Source organism: Bos indicus, chromosome X, assembly GCF_029378745.1.
Source record: "Bos indicus isolate NIAB-ARS_2022 breed Sahiwal x Tharparkar chromosome X, NIAB-ARS_B.indTharparkar_mat_pri_1.0, whole genome shotgun sequence".
In the NCBI taxonomy this organism is placed as follows: Eukaryota; Metazoa; Chordata; class Mammalia; order Artiodactyla; family Bovidae; genus Bos; species Bos indicus.
In genome coordinates, this window is record NC_091789.1 from 47,508,264 (window position 1) to 47,535,931 (window position 27,668).

The 27,668-nt window shown below is 41.1% G+C and overlaps 1 protein-coding gene across 1 annotated transcript; it reads left to right on the plus strand.

Moving 5' to 3' along the window:
• The first annotated feature begins 19,436 nt into the window (after nt 1–19,436).
• On the plus strand, nt 19,437–20,702 carry LOC109555039 (E3 ubiquitin-protein ligase SIAH1-like). Its single transcript, XM_019955599.2, has one exon. It carries the CDS (start codon nt 19,611–19,613, stop codon nt 20,463–20,465), a length of 855 nt encoding a protein of 284 aa, XP_019811158.2. The 5' UTR covers nt 19,437–19,610; the 3' UTR covers nt 20,466–20,702.
• The last annotated feature ends 6,966 nt before the right edge of the window (nt 20,703–27,668 follow it).

The window sequence follows — 27,668 nt, forward strand, 5'->3', positions numbered from 1 at the left end:
CAGTTGTTATCTCTTCCTCTTGAATTGATCCCTTGATTATTATGTAGTGTCCCTCCTTATCTCTTGTAATACTGTTTATTTTAAGGTCTCTTTTGTCTGATATGAGGATTTCACTACTCCAGCTTTATTTTGCTTTCCATTTGCATGGAATATATTTTTCCATCCTCTCTCTTTCAGTCTATATGTGTCTATAGGTCTGAAGTAGGTTTCTTATACACAGCAAATGTATGGGTCTTATTTTTACATCCATTCTGTGAGTCTGTGTCTTTTGTTTGGAGTATTAATCCGTGTACATGTGAAGTAGTTATTGATATATATGTTCCTATTGCCATTTTCTTAATTATTTGGGGTTTGTTTTTGTAGATCTTTCTCTTCTCTTGTATTTCCTGACTATATAAATTCCTTTAGCATTTGTTGTAAAGCTGGTTTGGTGGTACTGAATTCTCTTCACTTTTGCTTGTCTGTAAAGCTTTCAATTTTTCCATCAATTTTGAATGAGATCCTTGCTGGGTAGAGTAACCTTGGTTGTATATTTTTCCCTTTCATTACGTTAAATATATCCTGCCACTCCCTTCTGGCCTGCAGAGTTTCTGCTGAAAGATCAGTTGTTAAACGTATGAGGTTTCCTTTGTATGTTACTTGTTGCTTTTCCCTTGCTGCTTTTAATATTCTTTCTTTGTGTTTAATCTTTGCTAATTTGATTAGTATGTGTCTTGGTGTGTTTCTCCTTGGGTCTATCCTGTATTGGACTCCTTGTGCCTCTTGGACTTGCTTGACTATTTTCCCTTTCCTTGTTGGGTAAATTTTCAACTATAATCTCTTCAAAACTTCTCATACCCTTTCTTTTTCTCTCCTTCTTCTGGGACCCCTATAATTCGGAAGTTGGTGCATTTAATATTGTCCCAGAAGTCTCAGAGACTATCCTCAGTTATTTTCATTCTTTTTACTTTATTCTGTTCTTCAACAGTTATTTCCACCATTTTATCTTCCAGCTCACTGATCTGTTCTTCTGCTGCAGATACTCTGCTATTGGCCCCTTCCAGAGTATTTTTAATTTCAGTAATTGTGCTGTTTATCTCTGTATGTTCATTCTTTAGTTTTTTCTAGGTCTTTGTTAATTGATTCTTGCATTTTCTCCATTCTATTTTCGAGGTTTTTGATCATTTTTACTATCATTATTCTGAATTCTTTTTCAGGTAGTTTGCCTATTTACTCTTCATTTATTTGGACTTGTGTATTTCTAGTTAGTTCCTTCATTTGTGCAGTATTTCTCTGACTTTTCATTATTTTTTTTTAAACTTATTGTGCTTGAGGTCTCCTTTTCCCAGGCTTCAAGGTTGAATCCTTCTTCCTTTTGGTTTCTGCCCTCATAAGGTTGGTCCAGTGGTTTGTGTAAGCTTCCGGTAGGGTGAGGTTTGTGCTGAGTTTTATTTTTCCTCTGTTGGGCAGGGCTGAGTGAGGTGGTAATCCTGTCTGCTGATGATTCGGTTTGTATCTTTGTCTTTTTTGTTGTTTGGATGAGGCGTCCTGCCCAGGTGTTATTGGCAGTTGGGTGATGCCAGGTCTTGTATACAAGTGGTTGCCTTTGTGGAAGTTCTCAGTATTTTATGCTCCCTAGGGTTAGGAGTTTTCTTGTAGTCTAGGGTCTTGGAGTCAGTGGTTCCACCTCAAAGATCCAAGGCTTAGTCTCTGGCCAGGAACAAAGATTCCACAGGTGGTTTATTATGACATTAAACGGAATTAAAACAAATACCCAAAAACAAGACACAGATGATGAACCCCAGACAAATGGCAATTACAAAATCAGTCAAATAATCATTCAGATAATGGAATGTACACACATACATATATACTCATAAGCAAATAAAAACAGTCCAAAACAAAAATAAAGCACAAAGGCAACAAAGGGAACCAAAAATGATATTCACCAGTTAAGAACAAAACTAACTAAAGCACAGACTAGAAAACAAAACTAAAGCAAGGTTCTAACTGGGGAACAAAGCAATGAAAACAATACTAACAAATATGGTAAGAAAAAGAAAGGAAAGAAAGAATAGAAATTCAGGGTTAAACAGAGGTAGATAAAGAAGACATATATATTAAAGGTGAACTGCAAGGGGAAGAAAACAGTAGGAAATGCAAACAATGGAATAAATGTTAAAAAAATAATAATAGGTTTAAAAATGTAAATGTTAAAATTCAAAAAAGAAATAAAACAAGAAAAGAAGAAGAAAGAAAAAGGGGAAACTCCACAGAACTGCAAGAGGGCAATGAACAGGCAGAGGTTTATAACAGCAATAAAAAGTGTGATTAAAAAAAAAACTCAGAAGCTTAATTAGATTTCATAATGCTAATAAAATGGACAACTACAACAGAGCAGGGAGAAAAGGGGGGTAGGTGGGAAATCCAAAAGAAACTACAGAACAAGTCACAATATAAGAATAATAAATATTTTTATTGAGTCTCTGTGTTGTAGCCACACGTCCGGGAAACATATTCACTCAGAAGGACAGTGCAGATAGCGGAGTGCAGTTTATTACACCAGGGGGCCCAAGGCAGAGTCTCCTCTTAGCCAAGGACCCCAGCTAATTTTTGTGAAAACCTTATATACCCTAAGTATACGTGTCCAAACCCAGCTCCCCAAATTCCCTAAAACTAGTCTGAACAAAAGAAAAGAAAGATACAATCAGTTAACCCATGATTCATATGCCTTAAGCTTAGGTAGTTAACAGTGGACAATTATCAATAGGCCTGTGGTCATACCCCAATGCCATTTCCTTCTCCAATACATGAAAGTGGAAAGTGAAAGTGAAGTCGCTCAGTCGTGTCCGACTCTTAGCGACCATGAGCGACTTCACTTTCACTTTCCACTTTCATGCATTGGAGAAGGAAATGGCAACCCACTCCAGTGTTCTTGCCTGGAGAATCCCAGGGACGGGGGAGCCTGGTGGGCTGCCGTCTATGGGGTCACACAGAGTCGGACATGACTGACACGACTTAGCAGCAGCAGCAGCAGCAGCAGCAGCATACCCCAATAAGCATAATAAAATTTATGATTCTATTCGGTTACACAGATAATTAGGGTATTCTTTTAGGCCACGGATAGTCAGGGTACGAGCCCTGGGGCTCTTCCATCTGGGGCAAGGGAGGGGTCTGGTTTTCCAGTTAGTATGTCGTTTCCATAGATACTGGGCATATAGCTCAAAATCAACAGTCTGGCCCAAGATGGAGTCCTGCTTTCAAGATGGAGCCTGTTCTGTCTGTTTCCTCCTTCATCTGCTGTCAGCATCCTCTCCCTCCCTGGGAGTCAAAGTCCACCTTGCCTCCCTAGGATGCCCTCCAATGCTGATCTGGTCTCTGGACCTGCTGTGGGGTCAGCTCAGACTCTAATCTGGTCCTACACCTATGTGTTCTTGCCTCCAATATCCACAGCTATCAGAACTAGTGTGTTTTCTTTTGTGGGAGGTCTCAGTGTCCATTTATATATTACATAGACCTATAATCTGCCTAGTTGATTGTGTGGATTTAATCTGAAGCATGTACAGCTGGTGGGAAGATTTTGGACCTTCTTCCTTAGCCACACTGCCCCTGGGTTTCGATTATGGTTTTATTTCTACTTCTGCCTGTGGGTCTCCATTGGAGTTTGCCCCTGAGGCTGCCCTGGAGGACTTGGCTCTGCCCCAGTGAGGACCAGGTGTGAAGGTGGTGCAGCTGCTTGGGTCGCAGGGGCTCTGGCAGCACCAGGTACTCAGGCGAGTTGACAGGTAGGGGAACACAAAACATAGTGCTCTAGAAGGTTATGGCAACCCATGCCAGTATTCTTTCCTGGAGAACCCCACTGACTGAGAAGCCTGGCAGGCCATAGTGCACAGGGTCACAGAACTGGACACTACCAAATTGACCCTGCACGCATAGATGCAAGAATATTTTGGCCTGTGGCAGCTCTGCCCCCCAGTGAGAGTTGAGTGTGAAGGTGGCACAGCTGCTTGGCTTGCAGGGACCCTGACAGCGCCAAGCATGCAGGGACACCCACTGCCTCAGCTGCAGGAGTTATGGCCCTATCAGTCTTTTTTTGAGCCTCTGGTAGCTGGTAATCAAAAGGCCTCTTTGGTTAGGCTTTCTCCATAGCTCGGCCTGATCAGGTACTTAGAGGGCTCCCTTGCCTGGAATCTTTCTCTGTTGATCAGTGCAGCAGGCACATAGAGGGTGAAAGGTTGTTGCTGAACCACAAAAGATGCTGGGATTCTTGGCCTCCGGAGGAGAATTCAATCCGGGGCCAGTGATGAGGCTTGCTTGCTTAGATCTTTTATGTAATAAAGATTTATTAAAGTATAAAAGAGATAGAGAAAGCTTCTGATATAGACATCAGAAGGGGGCAGAAAGAATACCCACCTGCTAGTCTTTAGCTGGATGTTATACAGCTATTAGCAATCTGCTAATTAGAGAAAGGAAAAGTCAAAACACAGAGAATGGCACCAGGCCCCTCACCCACAACACGCATTGAGATAACATTGGCATCAGGGGAGTCATCCCAGGCCATAAAACGACTGACATGAATCCTGAAGAAAGGCACATTTCCAAACAAATGTATAGTTTCATTAACATAGATTAGGAGAACAAAATATGAGTATAACATACTGGTTTGCAAGTCGGTTCTGAGCCTTTAGGCAGAACCCACCTGAAGACAGAGTCTAGGGTGAATACATAGTACATTAACATTGCTTAAGACAAACATTTCCATAAGAAAAATGCATTGGTTAGCTCACAGTTTGAGAAAAGTTAAGTTGAGGTGGAACCAGGTGTCATTATGGCAACACAGAATTTTAAGAGAAACCTCTTTTTAAAATTGTATAAAGAAGGGGAAAAAAAAATATGACACTGGTTTGTTTCCTCATGCTGCTTAAGAGAGAGATTAAAAACGTCTGACACTTGCAGCCTATATCCTCAATTAGGAGACCCCTGGCCTTCCTCCCGGTTACCCTCTCAAGGGGCCACCTTGGCTTGGATCATACACTGTAGAATTTTGCATCAGGCACATAAAGGGGAACATAGGTTGGTGTCCTACCCTGTAGACTGGTGCATCAGGTACTAAAAGGGCAAACTGGTGGGGTCCTACTCTTTTGTTCCGCATGTCAGGTGCTTGAAGGGTCAACCTCGCTATTGTTCAGCTGCCAGAGCTGGCTTGTAGGGAGAGAGAGGATATGGTGATGACTCCACCCCCTACGCATGACTCAGCAGTATCATCTTGCTTCCATGGCTGCCTGGCTTTCCTCCACAGGCTTTTCCCACCACAATCTCCTCCCTCACGTTCCCTTGGTCTGTCCCTCTGCAGTCAACAGCAGCATTTGCTCTGGGGTTGCTCCACAATCCCTATGGTCCAGCTCCCAACTGCTGCACCTTCTAGGGGACCTGCGTCCCTGTCCAGGGTACATATGGCTGCGGCAAGGGCTGTCTGTTTCTCATTCCATTTACGCTGCCACAGATAAGCTGCTTCACTCTCAGCCTTAAATGTTTCTCCTCTGACCCAGACAATTGCCCCGATGTGGGGATTGGACCCCTGCTTCAGTTCCCCCACCTGCTGAGGGCAGGTCCAGTCGTACTAACACTCCTGTTTTTCCCCCAAGGTCCTTCATCCTACCAAATTTTGCATGGCTCAACATATTGTTTTCCAGTGGTCAGGTACTCCTGTCCACTCTCAGCTGGTGTCTGCAAGCACTTCTGTGTCTGAAGGTGTATTCCTGAAGTATCTGTGGACAGAGATATACTCCACGTTCACCTAATCCTCCCACATCTTGTTCATCCTTGGTATTACTTTTTAGTGCACAAAATTCAGGACTAAAATACCTTCATTTGGATTTTTAAAATGAAGATAAACTTATTTTGCCCCACTAAATGTTTTTTCTTAAATTATATTTATCCAATATTGACAGCAGTTTTCTTTTTGGATGTGACTGTGATAAATATGTTATTCACTCACACATTTCTTTTTGGCATTTCTAGATGGCTGAGTTTTGGGAGTCTCTCTCATAAACAACACATGGCTGAGTGGGCTGCCCCTTTATTCAGTATCAGAATTCTCATCCTTCGTGAGTCTGTCTCCATGAACTTGGAAGCGAGGGTTAGGTCAGTAAAATAGCCCCATTCTCAAAAGAAGTCTGTAAGGAGTAGACATACCACCTCTTGCTATTTAAATAAGCCAAAACAAAAGAGTTTTAAAATCAGTTGAATCTAGCAATCCCACTCCTGGACATATATTCTGAGAAATCATAATTCAAAAAGATACATGTACCCCTATGTTCACAGCAGCACTATTCACAATAGCCAATGTGTGGAAATGACCTAAATACTCATGGACAGATAAATGGATAAAGAAGATGGAATACTACTCAGCCATAAAAAGAATGAAATAATGTCATTAGTAGCAACGTGGATGGACCTAGAGATTATCATGAGAAGTGAAGTACTTCAGGAAGAGCAAGACATATCATATGATATGACATATAAGAAATCAAAACTATGACATGAATGAATTCATTTAGAAAGCAGATTTGTGGTTACCAAGAGGGAGGGGGGTTGGAGGAGGGTTGAAGTGAGAGTTTAGGATTAGCACATGCAAATACATACTATTATATGTAGACTGGATAAACAACCAGGTCCTACTGTATAGCAGAGGGAGCAATACACAAAATCCTATGATAAACCATAATGGAAAAGAATATGGAATGCATATATACATATAACTGAATCATTTTTGCTGTACAACAGTAATTAACACAATGTTGTAAATCAACTATATTACAATAAAATAAATTAAAAAAAAATCAATTGGCTAGAACTTGCCTGGTGGTACAGTGGATAAGATTCTACCTCCCAATGCAGGGGACACAAGTTTCATCCCTGATCTGGGAAGATACCACATGCCATGGAGCAATTAAGCTTGTGCACCACACATACTGACCCATGTGCCTAGAGCCTGTGCTCTGCAATAAGAGAAACCACCACAATGAGAAGCCTGCACACCGCAACTAGAGAGTAGCCCCCACTCGCCTCAACTAGAACAAGCCTTCATGCAGCAATGAAGACCCAGCCAACCAAAAATAAACAGAAAGCATTTTAAAACATCAGTTGGCTAAATTGCAGGAAATGACAGTAACATAGATTGAATCTGATCAGGCTTCGTGCTTTAGTAACTCCTTTCCCATCCCCAGGTAAGGCCATATATGCTAACACATAGAGGTAATATTTCCTAGAACCTTCCCCTTAACTTGGGCTTCCCTTGTGGCTCAGCTGGTAAAGAATCCGCCTGCAATGAGGGAGACATGGGTTCGATCCCTGGGTTGGGAAGATCCCCTGAAGAAGGGATAAAGCTACCCACTCCAGTATTCTGGCCTAGAGAATTCCATGGACTGTGTAGTCCATGGAGCCGCAAAGAGTCTGACACAACTGAGTGACTTTCACTTTCACTTTCTCCTTAACTTGCCTCTCATCGTGCTTGCTCTACCTTGGCAGCTTTTTGATTGCAGTCACATCAGTTAACTCCTGCTTCCTTACCTCTCTTCTCTGCTCCTTTGACTTGGCTCTCTAAATGAATTATTTGTTTCTCCAAACCAGCTTTGCTCCCATGGCTTCATGCTCTGCAAGCCATGGGCTAGATCTAACCTTCCTCCATGCCCATCTACAGCTTCAAGGAGGCCCCTTGGGTCTATGATCTTCAGCATAAAGATGATCTGATATAGGAAAAAATTCTGAAGTTTATAAATAATGCAAGAGATTTCAAACAGGAAATGATCATTTGTCTCTCCTGCTCTCTGATCCAGGCAGGACTATTATTGACTATATCACTAAACTACAATGTAAAAATGGCCCATCCCCCAACTTGGGACCTAGAACATGAGAAGTTTCACGTTTAGCTATTCCTCGGTACTACTCCTGAACTTCTCCACTTTTGGAAGCTAGTTTATATCTTGTGGGTATGTCTGGCCCCTTCACTAGACTGAAAACACCTGTGTCATATCTACCTGTGTAATAGCCACCTGGCCTAATAGAGTACTTTATGTGTGTAGGCACTCAACAATGTAAAATAGAGAAAAATTAATAAAACAATCAGAAAAAAGAGAATCAAAAGGGGGAAAAGATGACTCTTTCAGAACTGTGTTTATATAAAATTGGGATGTGATCAATTGAATGAGGATTTGTCTAGATTGGTTGGTTCTGGTAGTGATAGAAAAATAATTGTAAATATCTCTAATATGTGTGTAACCTTAATCATTTCTTTAGTCTTTACTAACAAAGCTATGGAGAGGGGGGCCCAACAGTCCTGCCAGTCTCTCACCCTCCAATAGTTGCATCCCTCGCATGCTTTCCCCCTTCCAGTTGAAGGGGGTGGAGCAGAATCAACAGAGCCAGCAGAATGTGGCTCCCATGGTTTATATATGGCTAGTGGTGGTTTTCTCCCCTTTACAGCATTTATCATCTCTGCCTCTGTCGCTCCAGACCTGTGCCCTAGCAGAAACTACTGCTTCTGTCATACGTCTGGATGTCCGCCATGATGTTGTAGCCTTAGCTGGTTTTCCATTCCATCCCGCAAGTCATTTCTGCCCTTACTTCTACATCAGTGTATTACTAAGCCACAAATAGCACTGCCTCGTGCTTTCAAGTTCTTAGGATGACTCTAATGCTAGAGCTCTTATCTATCAGAGCCAGCACCATCCCCCGATGCTGAGCCTCCAGCACAGCACAGACACACAAGGTTTTTACTCAACTACTCCTTCCTCTCTAACACAAATAACACATTATTTTTCTGATCAAAGCAGTTTACCTCAATAATAACTCCCCTCAAAGTTGGTTCTTTCCCATTTACCAAACTGAATTTTTATTCATAGGAGGGTTCTTATTCTCCCAAACCTGAGGAGGGGTATTCTTGCTTAGGGCCAGATGTTCATTTCAACTTACCTAGTTATTATAGCTCATATCAGAGTCCTTAAACCCACACTTAAGTAAAGCTTTGATGGCTCTGCCCTCCTGGGCATCTAGATATGCCTGGACATGCTTCCACCCACAATGGGTACTTCTACAACTTAGCCTCTCACTGGAGGACTCCTGCTATACTTGAGTAGTGTTTTATAATTAAAAACAACAAATGAACTTGTGAGAACCAAATGAGTGCAAGCGTGTGAAAGTGCTTTGCAAATACAATGTATTATAGTTAATTCCTTATTATTTGTTTGTTTGCTTGCTTAATAGAAATCCATGTCCATGGGGGAACTGAAGGCTTCAAATAGTGAAGATTTTAAAAATAAAGGACAGGGATGTTTAACTGTAGAAGAAATCAAATTGAAAAAACATGTGAATATAAATTCAAAATCTATGTACTAGATAGAATTTCTGTGGCCCTTTTGAATGCACCGTTAGTCACTCGGTCATGTCTGACTCTCTGCGACCCCATGAACTTGCCAGGCTTCTCTGCCCACGGAATTCTCCAGGCAAGAATACTAGAGTGGGTTGCCTTTGCCTTCTCCAGGGGATCTTCCATGACCTGGGTATCAAACCTGGGTCTCCTGCATTGCAGGCAGGTTCTTTACCATCTGAGCCACCAGGGAATCCCCAAGAATTCTGGAATGGGTAGCCTTTCACTTCTTTAGGGGATCTTCCGAACCCTGGGATCAAACCTGGGTCTTCCGCATTGTGGGCAGATTTTTTTACCTGAGCCAGACACTTGCCAAGTGAACAGAGAAAGTTGGAAGATGGTCCTGCAGTACCTAAAAGTTGTCATACTCAGGCTGCGTATGTTAGGCCACAGAAATCTAAATGAAACTATACAGCATGGAGAATTACAAAGCTTGACTCCAGAGGTCAACTACTTGGATTTGAATCTGAGCCCTGCCCCTTAAGAGCTCTAGGTGAATTTTGACAAATTACTTAATCTTAGTGTCTCATCTATAATAAATTAGAGATGTCATAGTACCATCTCCCCAAAGTATTACATGAGTCAATACATATAAAGCACTTACTGACAGATCAGGCACAGAGCAAGTCTTTAATATGAATAAATTTTACAATTCATCTACTCATATACCATTGTTTTTCATGGGACTAAATTGGGCTAGAGTTTATCCAATTCTTGCTAAAGTGGAAATTTGGGGAATGGTTTTTTCAGTTAGGTAGAATTTGATAAATATTTATTTGAAATTGAATTAAAATTATTTACTCCCATCATCCCATCAACAGAAAATAGGATTAAAGATTTAATGAGCATGGCCCCACCCGAGTTTCCTCCACATTAAGTCTCTCCCATTGGGAAGCTTCCATAAGCGTCTTATCCTTATCCGGCATAGGGGAGACATCATGAAAACCACAGTCACAGAAACCTGACCAAACTGCTCACATGGACCACAGCTTGTCTAACTCAGTGTAACTGTGAGTCATGCCATGTAGGGTCACCCAAGACGGATGGGTCATAGTGGAAAGTTCTGACAAAACGTGGTCCACTGGAGAAGACAATGGCAAACCACTTCAGTATTCTGGCATTGAGAGCCCCTGAACAGTATGAAAAGGCAAAAAGACATAATACTGAAAGATGAACTTCCCAGGTTGGTAGGTGCCCAATATGCTACTGGAGAAGACTGGAGAAATAACTCCAGAAAGGAGGAAGAGACGGAGCCAAAGTGAAAACAACACCCAGTTGTGGATGTGACTGGGGATGGAAGTAAAGTCCGGCGCTGTACAGAAAAATATTGCATAGGAACCTGGAATGTTAGGTTCCATGAACCAAGGTAAATTGGAAGTGATCAAACAGGAGATGGCAAGATTGAACATCGATATTTTAGGAATCGGTGAACTAAAATGGACTGTAACGGGTGAAGTTAATTCAGACGACCATTATATCTACACTCTGGGCAAGAATGCCTTAGAAAAAGTGAGATAGCCCTCACAGTCAACAAAAGAGTCTGAAATGCAGTACTTGGGTGCAATCTCAAAAATGACAGAATGATTTCTGTTCGTTCCCAAGGCAAATCTTTCAATATCACAGTAATCCAACTCTATACCCCAACCACTAATGCCAAAGAAGCTGAAGTTGAACCATTCTATGAAGACCTACTCAAAAATGATGTCCTTTTCATCATAGGGGACTAGAACGCAAAAGTAGGAAGTCAAGAAACACCTGAACTAACAGGCAGGTTTGGCCTTGGAGTACAAAATGAAGCAGGGCAAAGGCTAACAGAGTTTTGCCAAGTGAATGCACTGGTCATAGCACTCACCCTTTTCCAACAACACAAGAGATGACTCTACACATGGACATCACCAGATGGTCAATACCAAAATCAGATTGATTATGTTCTTTGTGGCCAAAGATGGAGAAGCTCTATACAAAACAAGAAGCAAAAATAAGGCCAGGAGCTGACTGTGGCTCAGATCATGAACTCCTTATTGTCAAATTCAGACTTAAATTGAAGAACGTAGGGAAAACCACTAGACCATTCAGGTATGACCTAAATCAAATCCCTTATGATTATACGGTGGTAGTGACAAAAAGATTCAAGGGATTAGATCTGATAGAGTGCCTGAAGAACTATGCGTGGAGATTCGTGACATTGTACGGGAGGCAGTGATCAAGACCATCCCCAAGAAAAGGAAATGCAAAAAGGCAAAATGGTTGTCTGAGGAGGCCTTACAAATAGCTGAGAATAGAAGAGAAGCTAAAGACAGAGGAGGAAAGGAAAGATACACTCATCTGAATGCAGAGTTCCAAAGAATGGCAAGGATAGATGAGAAAGCCTCCCTCAGTGATCAATGCAAAGAAATAGAGGAAAGCAATAGAATGGAAAAGACTAGAGATCTCTTCAAGAAAATGAGAGATATCAGGGGAACATTTCATGCAAAGATGGGCACAGTAAAGGACAGAAATGGTATGCACCTAACAGAAGTAGAAGATAGTAAGAAGAGGTGGAAAGAATACACAGAAGAACTATACAAATAAGACCTTAATGACCCAGAAAACCATGTTGGTGTGATAACTCACTTAGAGCCAGACATCATAGAGTGTGAAGTCAAGTGGGCTTTAGGATCATCACTATGAACAAAGCTAGTGGAGATGATGGAATTCCAGCTGAGGTATTCCAAATTCTAAAAGATGCTGCTGCTAAGGTGCTGCACCAAATATGCCAGCACATTTGGAAAACTCAGCAGTGGCCACAGGACTGGAAAAGGTCAGTTTTCATTCCAATCCCAAAGCAAGGCAATGCCAAAGAATGCTCAAACTACTGCACAATTGTACTCATCTCACACTCTAGTAAATTAATGCTCAAAATTCTCCAAGAGAGGCTTCAACGGTATGTGAACTGAAAACTTCCAGATGTTCAAGCTGGATTTAGAAAAGGCAGAGGAAACAGAGATCAAATTGCCAACATCCATTGGATCATACAAAAAGCAACAGAGTTCCAGGAAAATATCTACTTCTGCTTTATTGACTACACCAAAGCCTTTGATTGAGTGGCTCACAACAAAGTGTGGAAAATTTTTCAAGAGATGGGAATACCAGACCACCTTACCTGCCTCCTGAGAAATCAATATGCATGTCAAGAAACAACATTTAGAACCGGACATGGAACAACGGACTGGTTCCAAATCGGGAAAGGAGTACGTCAAGGCAATGTATATTGTCAACCTGCTTATTTAGCTTATATGCAGATTACATCATGCAAAATGCCGGGCTGGATGAAGCAAAAGCTGGAATCAAGATTGCTGGGAGAAATAGCGATAACCTCAGATGACAGGTGACACCATCCTTATGGCAGAAAGCAAAAGAGGAACTAAAGAGCCTCTTCATGAAAGTTAAATAGGTGGGTGAAAAAGCTGGCTTAAAACTCAACATTCACAAAATGAATATCATGGCATCAGGTCCCATCACTTCATGACAAACAGTAGGGGAAACAATGGAAACAGTGACAGACTTCATTTTCTTGGGCTCCAAATCACTGCAGATGGTGACTGCAGCCATGAAATCAAATGACAAAGATGCTTGCTCCTTGGAAGAAAAGCTCTGACTAACGTAGTGAAAGTGAAATCACACAATCGTGTCCGACTCTTTGCGACCCCATGGACTGTAGCCTACCAGGATCCTCCCTCCATGGGATTCTCCAGGCAAGAGTACTGGAGTGGGTTGCCATTTCCTTCTCCAGGGGATCTTCCCGACCCAGGGATCGAACCCTGGTCTCCCGCATTCCAGGCAGACGCTTTAACCTCTGAGCCACCAGGGGAGCCCTGGTATAACATTAGTCAGCCCTGTCTGACTAATGTAGACAGCAGATTAAAAAGGAGAGACATTGCTTTGCTGACAAAGGTCCGTCTAGTCAAAGCTATGCTTTTTCCAGTAGTCATGTGTGGATGTGAGAGTTGGACCATAAATAAAGCTGAGTGCCAAAGAACTGATGCTTTTGAACTGTGGTGTTGGAGAAGACTCTTGAGAGTCCCTTGGAAAGCAAAGAGATCAAACCATTGAATCCGAAAGGAAATCAGTCCTGAATATTCATTGGAAGGACTGATGCTGAAGTTGAAGCTGAAGCTCCAATATTTTGGCCACCTGACCCGAAGAACTGACTCATTGGAAAAGACCCTGATGCTGAGAAAGATTCAAGGCAGGATGAGAAGAGGACGACAGAGGATGAGATGGTTGGATGGCATCACTGACTTGATGGACATGAGTTTGAGGACGCTACAGGGGTTGGTGATGGACAGGAAGGCCTGGCATGCTGTAGTCCATGGAGTCACAAAGAGTCGGATGTGACTCAGTGACTGAAATCAACTAAACTGAAAGCAAAAGTTAACGAGTTATTGAGAATATTCAAGTGACTTAAACAATTCACATTATATAAAACTAGTTCATTTGCCCTTTCGCTCACAATATGGGCAAAGGGACACACTATCATAGAACCGCATCAAGATAACAGTTGATACTAAAATGGTTAAAAATCTCATTTACTCAAAACAAGTGTTATAAATGGAGAATACTCTCACAATTGCTATAGGAAACATAATAAATATTCATGTGCAGTTACAGTTTTATTTACAAATATCAGATAGTTTATAATGCACTTTTTTTCCAACTGCCAAAAATGGAAATCAGTTTTGCTACCACCACAAAGAGCTACATTCATAATCATATGTAGATATAGTTGAGAAGCTCTGAATATTAGTGAATGTATCAAGTAATTTGTCCTAAAGTACAGCCTTATGAAAGAAAATTACTTTCATAACTATTTGAGAGCTTAATTGCTAATCAAACATAGATAGAGTTTTAGTTACAAATATTAGAGTTTATTGTGTAATACTTGAAAATAACTGCACTCTAAAAACATTTATTTTCAACAATTCTTGAAAACCAAATGCTTACCATAAACCACAAAATGTTCACCATAACAATACTTTCAAAAGGCTGTTTACTAAAACATGAATTTGGAGGAATAATAAAAACAAAAGGATTTGGATACCAGCAATGCTTATATCGTCTCCCAGAAAGGCATGGGAGAGAGTCAGTCACGTTCCCATTGGTCCAAAAGAAGGGCTGTCTGCCAAAGTCCTGACTCATAAGCAGTCTGTTGGCCATATTTAGCAGAGGAGCCTGTAGTTGATTAGCTGTGCTCTGACAGTAAGTATCCTATCATTGCTGTCCAGGAAATTCACTGCAGTATAGAGAATTTCTAAGACTATACCATAAATCATGTTAACCAAGATAGACTCTGCATACACGAAAACCCTTAATATGAAGATCTGTTGTCATGACATATATCTTTGTGGAATTTACTTAAGCAGATAATTAATAGCTGATCCTCACTGTGGTCAACTCACCCATTTTGAGGCTGATTATCCAGTTTCTGGTGTTATCCATGTCTTGCTTTGACTCCTACCGCTCTCTTTGGCTGACAGCCTTTTGACCACTTCACTGTTCATTAGCACCTGCAAAGGATAACTGAAAGCAGATGAACTCAAAACACTCAATTACGCTTCTCATTAGCAGTTCTACTGAAGGGTTCTGTCCAGGAGGTGGTTGCAACTATTTCGATAAAATTAGGTTTCTGGATTATCAGTGGATTTCAGTTATCCCCGTTGCTTTTGACCACTGATGACCCAGCATAATCTACTGTTGGCCACTTCTGCATTATTTGCCTGGCCAGATGGAGAAAAAACGTCTATCTTCAGTGAGAAAATTAAAGATACTGGCTATCTGCTCTCTCATTTTTATTGGGAGTCTCCTCCCAAATCTACTCCCCACACACACACACCCTGCTTTTTTTTTTTTTTTTTTTTTTGTAGAGCTAATGAAAAAGCACACAAGGTTCTCTGAGAATTCATGCTAAGTGTTATTTGCTTAAATAATTACTGTAATTGCTAAAACACTGAAAGTCATCTTATGAACTTTAGCCACATTTCTCACATTGGAAGGGCTTTTTGTGAGAGCCCTGAATTTGGCGACTCATTATGTATACTAATCTCAATCAGAAATCAGAGAAGGCAATGGCAACCCACTCCTGTACTCTTGCCTTGAAAATCCCAGGGACGGAGGAGCCTGGTGGGCTACAGTCCAGGGAGTCCCGAAGAGTCGGACACGACTGAGCGACTTCACTTTTACTTTTCACTTTCATGCATTGCAGAAGGAAATAGCAACCCACTCCAGTGTTCTTGCCTGGAGAATCCCAGGGATGGGGGAGCCTGGTGGGCTGCCGTCTATGGGGTCGCACGACTGAAGCGACACAGCAGCAGCAGCAGCAGCAATCAGAAATACTGTAGCCAGGGAGTGCCAGTAATAATATGCTGTTAAAAGTTTATCCTGTGATGCATGAACAAGGGTGTGTCTCCAGGCAAAACAAGACTTGTGTATCTTTATAAAGCATGAAATATCTCTGTCTAATGTAATCACTGTTGTTCCATGCATTTGTATATTTTTATTACAAATGCAGTACAGATTTATTTTAGCAAATAGAGATAATCATAGAAACTCTCCATAATCCCCCCAGTGATACCCAGTTACCATTTTGTGGTATCTGCTTGCAGAATTTTTCTGTTCAAATAGATTAACTGCACAAGTCTTCAAATGGGGTCAGATGTAATTTTCTCTTCTAACTTGTTTTTTTCACTCAATATGTCAGGAAGGTTTTTATGTACTAATATGTGCACTTTGACAATATTCTTTGAATTGGCTGTATAGTATTCCACTGAATGAATGTGCATCATGTATTCCAATGCTCTAGATTTAGCTGTTTAAATGGTCTCCAATTTTTATTATAACAAAAGCCCTGAGAAATACTCTGGGATGTAAATCTTTGTGCACGTTCTTAATATCACCTCAGGAGAAATTGGTAGAAGTGGAGTTCTGGATCAAAGGAGATGAGTGTGTCTCTAAATTTTTTTTTTCTTAACAAATGCCATATTATTAACCATACCGAGTTTGTATAGATTTTCCACAAAAGTGAAATCAGTAACACACTCCTTAAGATTTCACTCGCAGAAAGTAGTGTAACTTCAGAGTTATATGCGTGTAGCATTTTCAGTTTAATATAGTGTGGCTTCTTGTGGCTCTGATCTTGTTTTTGCTAGTGGTTTCCACCTTGTATGCATACATATATGTAATTTACAGTTTACTGGTATCAATGAATTTAAGATGGCCAATAGACACCAAAACCACATCACTTCTTTTGGTGAATTTCATAGTAAAACACTAAATGAACTCATCTTAATGTGCTCATTAATCTGCTATAATAAAATCTATTCCTTCCTTGATAGATATTCTGAATATTCTTTGTACTGGATCATATTTAATCTCAGGAGTAAAAACAAAAATCAACCCCTCAAAACCATACTCACAGCTTTGTTGACTTACACAATCAACAGTGAAATGATTAGTATCCAGCACCACTACCATCCTGCCTCACTGAAGGAAGAAACATGATCTGAAAATGCATTAAAATCCCCAAGGTATTTTTTTTAAACATCCTCAATCATTCAACAACCAAGTTCTTCCTGTCTCAATAAAATGATATTTCCATTCTTCCATTTGCTCAGGGCAAAACACTATCATCTTCCTTGATTCATTCTCCTGCTATCAAACACCATATCCAATCCATCAAGGAATCCCATTGGCCATACCTTCAAAAGATACCCTCAGTCTGACCAGTTCAAAAAACCTCTGGTGCTACCACTCAATTCCAAGCCATCATCATCTGTGCTTTGGATTTTTGCAGTAGTCTCTTCACTAGTCTTCCAGCTTTGGCCTTTTTACCCCTCTAGTTTATTTTTCACACAGCATCTCAAGAGATTCTGTTCAAATATATGTCAGATCAAGTCACTCTACTCCTCAAAACTTTTCAGTGGCATCCCACCTCGCTTGGACTCAAAGCCAAAATCCTTACAATGGACAACAGGGCCCTACAGAATATATCATCCCCTCACCCCTCGTATCCTCTGAACCCCTTTCCTGTTGCTCTCCCCTTTCCTCAGCTCACTTTGATGGGTCTCCATTCTATTTGTCTAAAAAGCAGTAGACAGAGAGAACTTGTAATTTTTTTTTTTTTCCTCTTTTGGCCATGCCAAGTAGCATGCAGAAAGTTTCCCCACCAGGGATCGAACCCTGTGCCCCCTGCAGGGGAAGCGAGGAGTCTTAACCACTGGACTGCCAGGGAAGTCCCAAGAACCTATACTTAAAAGTAGAGTCCACACGACTATAGAAATAACAGTTGATAAATAATGCATCATATTGAGCTCAGGGTGTTTTGACCCGTCACTAAGGCACTCTGGAATGAGTTCCCATACTCATTTCTTAAAATCACTTAGTCAGCAAATTGTTATTGAGAGCCTATTATTCCAGACACTGTTGTATATGCATACATCAATAAACAAAACATACAAACCTGTCTACCTCAGTACCTTCCATTCGGTAGGGAGTGAGAGAGAGAACATGGTTAAGTTAATTGTGAAGCATGTTAGAAAGTGATACTGAAATGGAAAAATATAGAACAGGCATGTGGGGCTAGAAGTGTGTGTATGTGTGTGTAAGTGCTGTGTGTGGGGGTAGCTGTACTGGTGCTCCATGCCACAATGTCCCACGTGAATTTGACATGTTTCTCGGGTTGAGTTTTGGGTGAGATCAGATCAGTCGCTCAGTCGTGTCCGACTCTTTGCGACCCCGTGAATCGCAGCACGCCAGGCCTCCCTGTCCATCACCAACTCCCGGAGTTCACCGAGACTCACGTCCATCGAGTCAGTGATGCCATCCAGCCATCTCATCCTCTGTCGTCCCCTTCTATTAATAGATTATATCTACTTGCAATATCCTGGCTTCTGACACGATTCCCACATGAATATGCTATTCCAATTCTTCCTGTACTTCCAGCACGACCTGTTCCTTGTATTTATTCTTACTCATCCCATTGTTTTAACAGATTTATCTCCCTGCTCTCTGGGCCACTGGTTGAAATTATGGTTGACATCTTATGAATTTGTTGGTGATCTTCTACCACAACCACTTTTTCCCTTCAATTTGGTCTTCGCTCTTGTTAATGCCTCAGGCCTGCCAGTAGCAGTCAGTGACACCCACATGCATTCCTTCACCCCAAAGTTTGATGAAACTGCCATAGTCAGAAATGAATTATTGACCTGCACGGAATCAGACATGGTGATGTAACTGGTTATTTTCTTAGCAATATGTCCAATTCTAGTTAAAACCAGTGTATTTGGTTTTATAATAGTCCATCACTGACCCCGAATACGTACAAATATCCAGGATAGTTCTGGGCTTCCTTGATTTCTCAATTCTGAGATTTTGTTTCGCTGTGGGATAAGACCTTAGGTTATTCCTAAGGGTTTCAGGTAAAACTGAATTTTTTTAATCTACTGAACAGCCTGACTGTTCAGATAAGCAGAATTTAATTGACACCTATTTAGGAGAGTCTGCCTGGAGACGAGTTATGGAAAAATACAGCTCCACTAGAAACTTTTCACTTTTCTCTCTTCAAAACTCTGATTTTCTCCTAGTCCAGCCATGCTCACAGAGGTTTTAAGCGGATTAATTAGTGCTTGAAAAGCACCTTTATACATGAAAAGTAGCTAGGTACTAATTTAATCTTTTAAACTCTGGATTATTCCTATTGCAGTTCTAATTTCATACTTTTTCCATAATGTCACCAGATTGTAGGTGAGCTCCCAAAATAGACAGTTACTAGGACTAAAACTGTTATATGACTCAACATGCAAAATAGCTCTGGGCAAGGAATGCTGAGATTGTAACAATGACCTATTCCTTTAAAAAGATTCCTGTTGGCCCCCTGCCGGCCGCAGGCCCCCGGGGCCGCACCTCCCAGCAGTGGCCGCCATAGTGTGAGGTATTTAGCGGGCGCGCGCGCGGGTTCGAGAACGCGCGGAACGCCGGCGGCGGACAGTGAGGAGCCGCGGCGACCGTTGCTGCGCGCACTCTCTAATGGCGGCGGCGAGCCAGAGTGTCCCGTCGGTACTGGCATGAGGCAGACGCAGTGGCAGTGGCGCTGCCCGCGGTGGCGGGCGTTGGCGGCGGCGACGGCGGAGCGTGTTTGAGCCAGGACCGAGGTCCGAGGCGCCTGACAGAAATGAGTCGTCTGACCGAAAGAGCATTACCTACTGGAACCTCAAATGGTGCGCCTTCCTCCCGGAGGGCGCCTGTCTTGACTGGCACCACTGTGTCCAACAATGACTTGGCGAGTCTTTTTGAGTGTCCGGTCTGCTTTGAGTATGTGTTACCTCCAATTACACAGTGTAAGAGTGGCCATCTTGTTTGTGGCAACTGTCGCCCAAAGCTCACACGTTGTCCAACTTGCCGGGTCCCGCTGACATCCATTCGCAACCTAGCCATGGAGAAAGTGGCCAATTTAGTACTTTTCCCCTGTAAGTACACCTCTTCAGGATGTGGAAAAACTATGCCACCCACAGAAAAAGCAGACCATGAAGAACACTGTGAGTTTAGGCCCTGTCGTTGTCCTTGCCCTGGTACTTCCTGTGGGTGGCAAGGCTCCATGGATGCTGTAGTGCCGCATCTGATGCAGCACTATAATGAGTCCATTATAACCCTGCGCGGAGAAGTTGTAGTTTTCCTTGCAGTCAACATTAATCTGGCTGGTACCCTTGAGTGGGTGATGTTGCAGTCCTGTTTTGGGTTTCACTTCTTACTAGTTTTGGAGAAACTGGAAATCTACGATGGTCACCAGAAATTCTTTGCAGTAGTCCAGCTGATAGGAACACGCGAGCAAGCTGAAAATTTTACTTATCAACTTGAGCTAAATGGTAATAGGCGGCGATTGAGTTGGGAAGCCACGCCTCTATCTATTCATGAGGGAATTGCAACAGCCCTTATCAACAGTGACTGCCTAATATTCGACTCTGAAGTTGCGGAACTTTTCGCAGAAAATGGCAATTTAAGCATCGATGTAACTATTTCCATGTGTTGAAATGCTGATCAAACATTTTCTGACGAGTGTTTAAAATCAATACATTCAATTTCACAGAGAATAAGGCACCTGTCTTCCTACCAACCAGAAACTTTTGGTAGGTTCAAGCTAGAGACATTAAAGTAAATAAAATGAAAGCGTGTTAAATACAGGATATAGTTGCATGTAATAACACTAATATATTTAAAATAAGCCAACAGTAAACCACTGAAAAAATATATGTATGTTTATACCCGAGATGGGCATCTTTTGAATTAAAAAAGGAACCTTTGAAAACTAATTCTGAATTTTTGTTTATGGTAGATTGAGTGTACTGTTGAAAAATACTGGGTTCTTTTTTGTGTGCCTGTGCTCTGTGTGTGTGTGTGTGTGTGTGTGTGTGTGTGTGTGTGCACGCATGTGCATGCTTGGAATTCTTCTATAACTGACAAGCCATATTGAGTGGTCTTGGACCGCTGCATATCCCCTCTGGGAGTCAATACATAGTGTTCTTGTGTGTGTATTTTTGAGTGTGTGTTTGTGTATTTGCTAATTTTTAATTCTAGTTTTTAATTAAATAAATTTGACTTTCTTTTCTGTAAAAGAAACTAAAATGATTCTTATTTATTTGATGTCACCACAAAGAGTTTTTCAGGGCTTTAGAAAGGGAGCATTTTGTATTTGGTGTAGAGCAAAAAAAGCTATTCATGTAAGGGGCTTCCCTGATAGCTCCACTGGTGAAGAATCTGGCTGCAATGCAGGAGATCATGGTTCGATTGCTGGGTGGGGGGAAAATCCGCTGGAGAAGGGATAGGCTACCCACTCCAGTATTCTTGGGCTTCCCTTGTGGCTCAGCAGCTAAAGAATTGCCTGCAGTGTGGGAGATTTGGGTTCGATCCTGGGGTTGGGAAGCATCTCTGGAGAAGGGAAAGGCTACCCACTCCAGTATCCTGGCCTATGTGGTCGCACAGATTGGGAGAAGGGACAGACTACCCACTCCAGTATTCTTGGGCTTCCCTTGTGGCTCAGCTGGTAAAGAATTGGCTAGCAATGTGGGAGATCTGGGTTCAATCCCTGGGTTGGGAAGATCCCCTGGAGAAGGGAACAACTACCCACTCCAGCAGTCTGGCCTGGAGAATTCCATGGACTGTATATCCTCTGGAGAAGGGAAAGGATACCCACTCCAGCAGTCTGGCCTGGAGAATTCCATGGACTGTATCGTCCATGTGGTCGCAAAGTGTGGAAGAAGGGATTGGATACCCACTTCTCTATTCTTGGGCTTCCTTTGTGGCTCAGCTGGGAAAGAATCAGGCTGCAAAGTGGGAGATCTCAGTACGATCCCTGGTTGGGAAGATCCCCTGGAGAATGGACAGGCTATGCACTCTAGGATTCTGGCCTGCAGAATTCCACGGACTGTACATCCCCTGGAGAAGGGAACAATTACCCACTCCAGTATTCTGGCCTGGAGAATCCCATGGACTATAGAGTCCATGGGTTCACAAGAGTCAGACAGTCCCGAGCGACTTTCACTTTCACTTTCCTTCATTGCAGATTAGCTAAAATGCCATGGAAATTTTGTTTCAAAATTCAGACTTGGAATTTGAGTTCATCAATAGACTAGATACATTTTCATGAGAATCTTGGTGTTTTACGTCTCTTCCTTCTTCTTGAAACATTTCATTACATTTTTCACAAATATCTCTTAACAGGTTGTGATGAGCTATTTCTCTTCCAGGACTGATTAAAAGATACTCATTTGGATTTATAACCAAATGTCTGCGAGAAAAACAAGTCAGACTATGACTCCTACAGGCAATGCAGGAATATTAATACCGCTGAATTGTATAACTTTCTATCAATTTCACCTTTCCAATTACCTTGCTAAAAGTAAAAAAGAAAGGTAAAAGCTAATAATCTGATCTGAAGCTACCAAGTGTTGAAACAGGCAGGTTATCGAAAGGTGCTGAGAGAGCATGTGGGTGTGTCATTGTTTTTAAGTCTGAACAAGTTCAACGTTGTTAGCGAGTTGTTAGCTGCTCTAAAATTAGTACCTAAACTCTATAATAAAGATGTGATAAACAACAAGGTCTTACTGTATAGCACAGTGAACTATATTTAATATCCTGTGATAAGCCATAATGGAAAAGAATATGACAAAGTATATATATATATAATCTGAATCACTTTGCTGTGCAGCAGAAATTAACACAACATTGTGAATCAACTATACTCCAGTAATGTTTTTTAAGAGTAAGATTTCTTAGTTTATTGCATCTACCTAAGGGAATGAGGATCTACTCTTATATAGATCATATTTACTTAATGGTCTTCCAGGCTAGCTCTATGCCTTACATTGTTAAGGATCTCAAACATTTAACAACCTTGTCATGTTAATTATTGACTCTGCAAGCCTTACTTTTGGAAATAATGCTTTATTTGTTTTTGCCCTTTTAGGAGTTCTGTAGTATAGTCTCTAAATAATTAAATGAAGAAAATCGATTATTATATCACAAATAAAGATGTGTATATTAAAGTTTGATGTTTTGAAACTATTGCTATATTAAAAAATGAGTTGAACATTTAAACCATAAATTGTCTTAGGAATATACGTGTCAATGATATCAAGTGCATTTAACCAGTTAAAGCAATAATAATGAATACATGAACAAAGCTAGAATACTGGACAAGCTATCTTTAATCCAAAAATAGAGAAGAATCATCTATGATATTCAATAGGAAATCTAAATAGTTAACCTCTAGGGGGAACAGAGAAGGCAATGGCACCCCACTCCATCACTCTTGCCTGGAAAATCCCATGGAGGGAGGAGCCTGGTGGGCTGCAGTCCATGGGGTCGCTATGAGTCGAACATGACTGAGCGACTTCACTTTCACTTTTCACTTTCATGCATTGGAGAAGGAAATGGCAACCCACTCTAGTGTTCTTGCCTGGAGAATCCCAGGGATGGGGGATCCTGGTGGGCTTCTGTCTATGGGGTTGCACAGAGTTGGACATGACTGAAGCGACTTAGCAGCAGCAGCAGCAGCAGCAGCAGGGAAGGAAAGTGCTTCTATGAAAACAGTACTATTCGCACATCTTTCCATGCTTGTAACTAGAGGGTGAGCATGTGCTACTTTAGCTATGGATTATAAAGTGTTTAAGAGGTGGAAAGCTAAGAGTAAAAATGAATGACTGAATTTCAGCGTGTATGAATGGTTAATAGGGAGGTGCTACAGTCCTATAAATGACTGGTGGGGTTGCAGTTTCACCAATTTATTAAGAACCAGAGAAGGATGAATGTTAGAGTTAGTCAAGATGGTGGGGATGGGAATTAAAACACACTCCTGGGGAACTAAACAAATGTTATCACTGGACAACAGATGAACAGTGACAGATACAATTTACTATCTCCATACAAGTCAATGCACATTGGAAAAAATTAAACTGCTTGCAGACCCTGAAAGACTTTGAATTAGCATTGGGTTGACAAAGAAATTCATTTGAGGTTTCTCCATTACATCGTAACAGAAAACCTGAAAGAACTTTTTGGCCAACCCAATATATCCTGAGAAGGGGGGAAAACCCTTAAATGTCCAACACAGAAAATTCAGTGAGATTGTCTGCTCAGTGTTGACTGTTGTCAAATGCTAAGCAAAATATGAAAAGCATTTTGAAACAAGTGAAAAATTATTCAAAAGATATAATGACATACCACGTACATATTCCTAAGGCTTACGAGCACAACACACAAAAAATAATACATACACATGCATGATACTCATTTGGCCTTGTTTAGAGCAAACAAATGTCTTTCAACTTTATTTTGGTGTCATGAAACATAATTGAGGATACACTTAGTATTTCGCTATCCCCCTGTGTCATAAAATAAAATGGGAAAAGAAAATACACAGATCCACAGATGTTTAGCATAAATAGGTCTGGAAGAGAGTATATAATCCTAGTAAAACGCAGTATGGGATAGTGGCTGTGAGCATAGGCTTTGAAATCAGACACACCAAAGTCCCAATCCCACCTTATCTATAAAAACGCTATCCTTAGCTCATGAGATTAACCCCTTGTGTAGTCTACTAATTCCCAATAAGTGCAGGTTGGAAAAAAATGTAGGCTTCCTATCATAGATAACCATATAGCTTTTCTCGATCTCAATAGGTCCAACTGAGGTTCTATATTCTTTAATAAATGTTTATACTGAAATATAACAATATGCATTCTAAAAAGTATACAAATCATAAGCATACAGCTCAATGAATTTTCACAGCATGAAGAGATCTGTGTAGGGGTTTCCTGGTGGCCTAGTGGTTAGGATTCTGGACTTTCAACGCCACGGCCAGAGTTCAATCCCTGGTCGGGGAACTGAGATCCCATGAGCTGCATGATGTGACAGACAAACAACCCCTGCCCCCCGCCCCGAAAAATAAAAACCCCTGTGTAACCATTCCCCAAGTTAAACAGAACATTCCCCTTCCCATTCATTATCCTCCTCCTACTCAAAATTAATCACTATTTATTATCATAGATTAGGTTTGTGTTTTTGAACTTCATATAACTGTAATCAAAGAGTATGTAGTCTTTTGTGGCTGACAGTTTTCACTCAACATGGTGTTTGTGAGCTTCCTCCACATTGCTGCCTGTGGTAGTTGTTTGTTCGTTTTCATAGCTGTGAAGCATTGAACTAACAGAATATACTTTAGGTATCCATCTTCCTGTTGATAAACATTAACTTACTGGTTCTCATATGATGCTGCTGTGAAATTTCTTGTGCATGCTACTGGTGAATCTACGTATGTATTTATGTTGGTATGGAATTTCTGGGTCATAAGTTAAGCATATATTCAGCTTTAATCAAGATAGAGAAGCAGTTTCCCAAAGTGGCTGTACCAATTTACACTTCCATCAGCAGTATATAAGAATTCCTGCTGTTGCATTTCCTAGCCAACATGTTAGTTTTTTTAAATTTTAGTATAATTCTGGTAGGTGTCATCATTTGCTATTATAGCATGTTATTTAGTGCTAAGAAGAAATGAGCTATTAAGCCATGAAAAGACTGGAAGAATCACAAATGTATAGTGCATGCATGCTTACTTGTGTCCAACTCTTTGCTACCCTAATGACTTTAGCCTGCCAGGCTTTCTTCTCCATGAAATTCTCCAGGCAAGAATCCTGGAGTGGGTTGCCACTTCCTTCTCCAGGGGATCTTCCTGACCCAGGGATCAAACCTGTGTCTCCTGCATTGCAGGTAGGTTCATTACCACTTAAGCTATCAGGGATATTACTGAGAAAAAGGAAACCAATCTAAAAAGAATACATACTGTTTGATTCCAACTCTGTGACACTCTAGAAAAGGCAAAACTATGTAGATGGTAAAAAGATCAGTGGTTGCCAAGTGTTAGGGTGGAGGGAGGGATGAATAGGCAGAGCAGAGAAGATGTTTAGGGCAGTGAAATTATTCTGCTTGAACTATAATGCTGGATCCATGTTATTATGCACTTGTCAAAACCCATAAAACGTACTTCCCTATTGTAGTTTCCCTGGTATAGCTTCCCTGAATATAGCTTCCCTGGTGACTCAGATAGTAAAGAATCTGCCTGCAATGCACGAGACTCAAGTTCAATCCCTGAGTCAGGAAGATCCCCTGGAGAAGGGAATGGCCACCCACTCCAGTATTCTTGCCTGGAAAAATCTCATGGACAGAGGAGCCTGGAGGGCTACAGTCCATGGGGTCACAAAGAGTTGGACACGATTGAGTGACTGACACTATGGGGTGTACGGCACCAAGAGTGAAGCTAACATAAATAATGGTCTTTGGGTGATCATGATGTGTTGATGTAGGTTCCTCATTTGTAATAAATATACCACCCTGGTGGAGGATGTTGATAGTAGGCAAGGCTATGCATGTGTGGGGTTAGTGTGTTTATGGGAACTCCCCATACTTTCTCCTCAATTTTGCTGTGAACCTAAAACTGCTCTAAAAAATAAAGTCTATTTTAAATAGATCTATTTAAATATATCCTCATTGGGGGATATACTAAGGAAGTGACCACTGTGGGCTTTATCATAAGAATATGGAAAGGCCAAGAACTGCAGAAATTTTTAGAAGCATGCAAGCTTTTACTCATTCCCATCAACTTTTCAATTAAAATTATGTTTTCATTGTCTTCATTATCTAGGAATAGGAGGAAAATTAGGACTGTATTGCAGGGCCTCTATTTCCTCCTGTGTCAGGTAGGGCTGGTCTTTATGTAAGTGTTAATAGTCACCTACCTGGTAGAATATGAGAGATGCTTAAAGGCTACATTTGACCTAAAATCTCACCTGCTATTCTGTCATGGAATCACCTTCTTCCTCTCCTGGATTGAAATGTATCCTGCCTGCTTCTCATTTTTAACACGTCTAGTATGTAGCCCATCACCAAATGACACATGGAAGGTATTCAATAAGTGCTTGTTGAATAAATTAGTTATTGATTCTGTTTTTTTTTTTTTAAATAGGATAAGCATCCCTATTACATCCCTAAACATCCCCAACCCCACCCCCAACCCCCGTTTTTACTTCTCGAACTTGTCAAAGTCAAATTCTTAAAGCCCAACTATCTCACAACTTTCTTTAAAACTGCTCTGTTTATCTTGCTTCTTACAAGGGCAAATAACATGACTTTGAAACAAATAGATTCTGTCAAAAGGAGTTGATAGTCCAGTTGATTCTGAATTCACTGACCTTGCAGTTAGGAATGCTCATTCTCAAATAGGCTGAGTTCCATATTTGGGGTACAAAACACATATAAAATACAAATTATTTATACATTTTATTTACTGCTTCTCCTGGTAGAAAGGTCAGATGGCACTCTAGAGCTTCTAGATATAATGAAAAGTAAATTAGAAGCTATTTCTATAAGTTCAGCTTTATTTCTTATTCTTTCCCTTTCTGTTATACTCCTCTTAAGGCATTATTGCTTCTTCCTGTACCTTCCTGCTTCCATGCAAAGGGACAGTGGTGCACATCTTCTGTCACTGCCTTACCACCGGGTCTGGCCCCAAATCACTATAATGCCATCACAGACGGATACCTATTTCATTCCTAGCTTTCTGATTGGTGAGCCTTTGATTTTGTACTGATACATAACTAACCGGCTTTGGAATCAAAATAGTTTAGGATTCTGCAAAGTACTCTAGGAAATGAAAGGTAGAAAGAGTAATTGAGGTAAATCA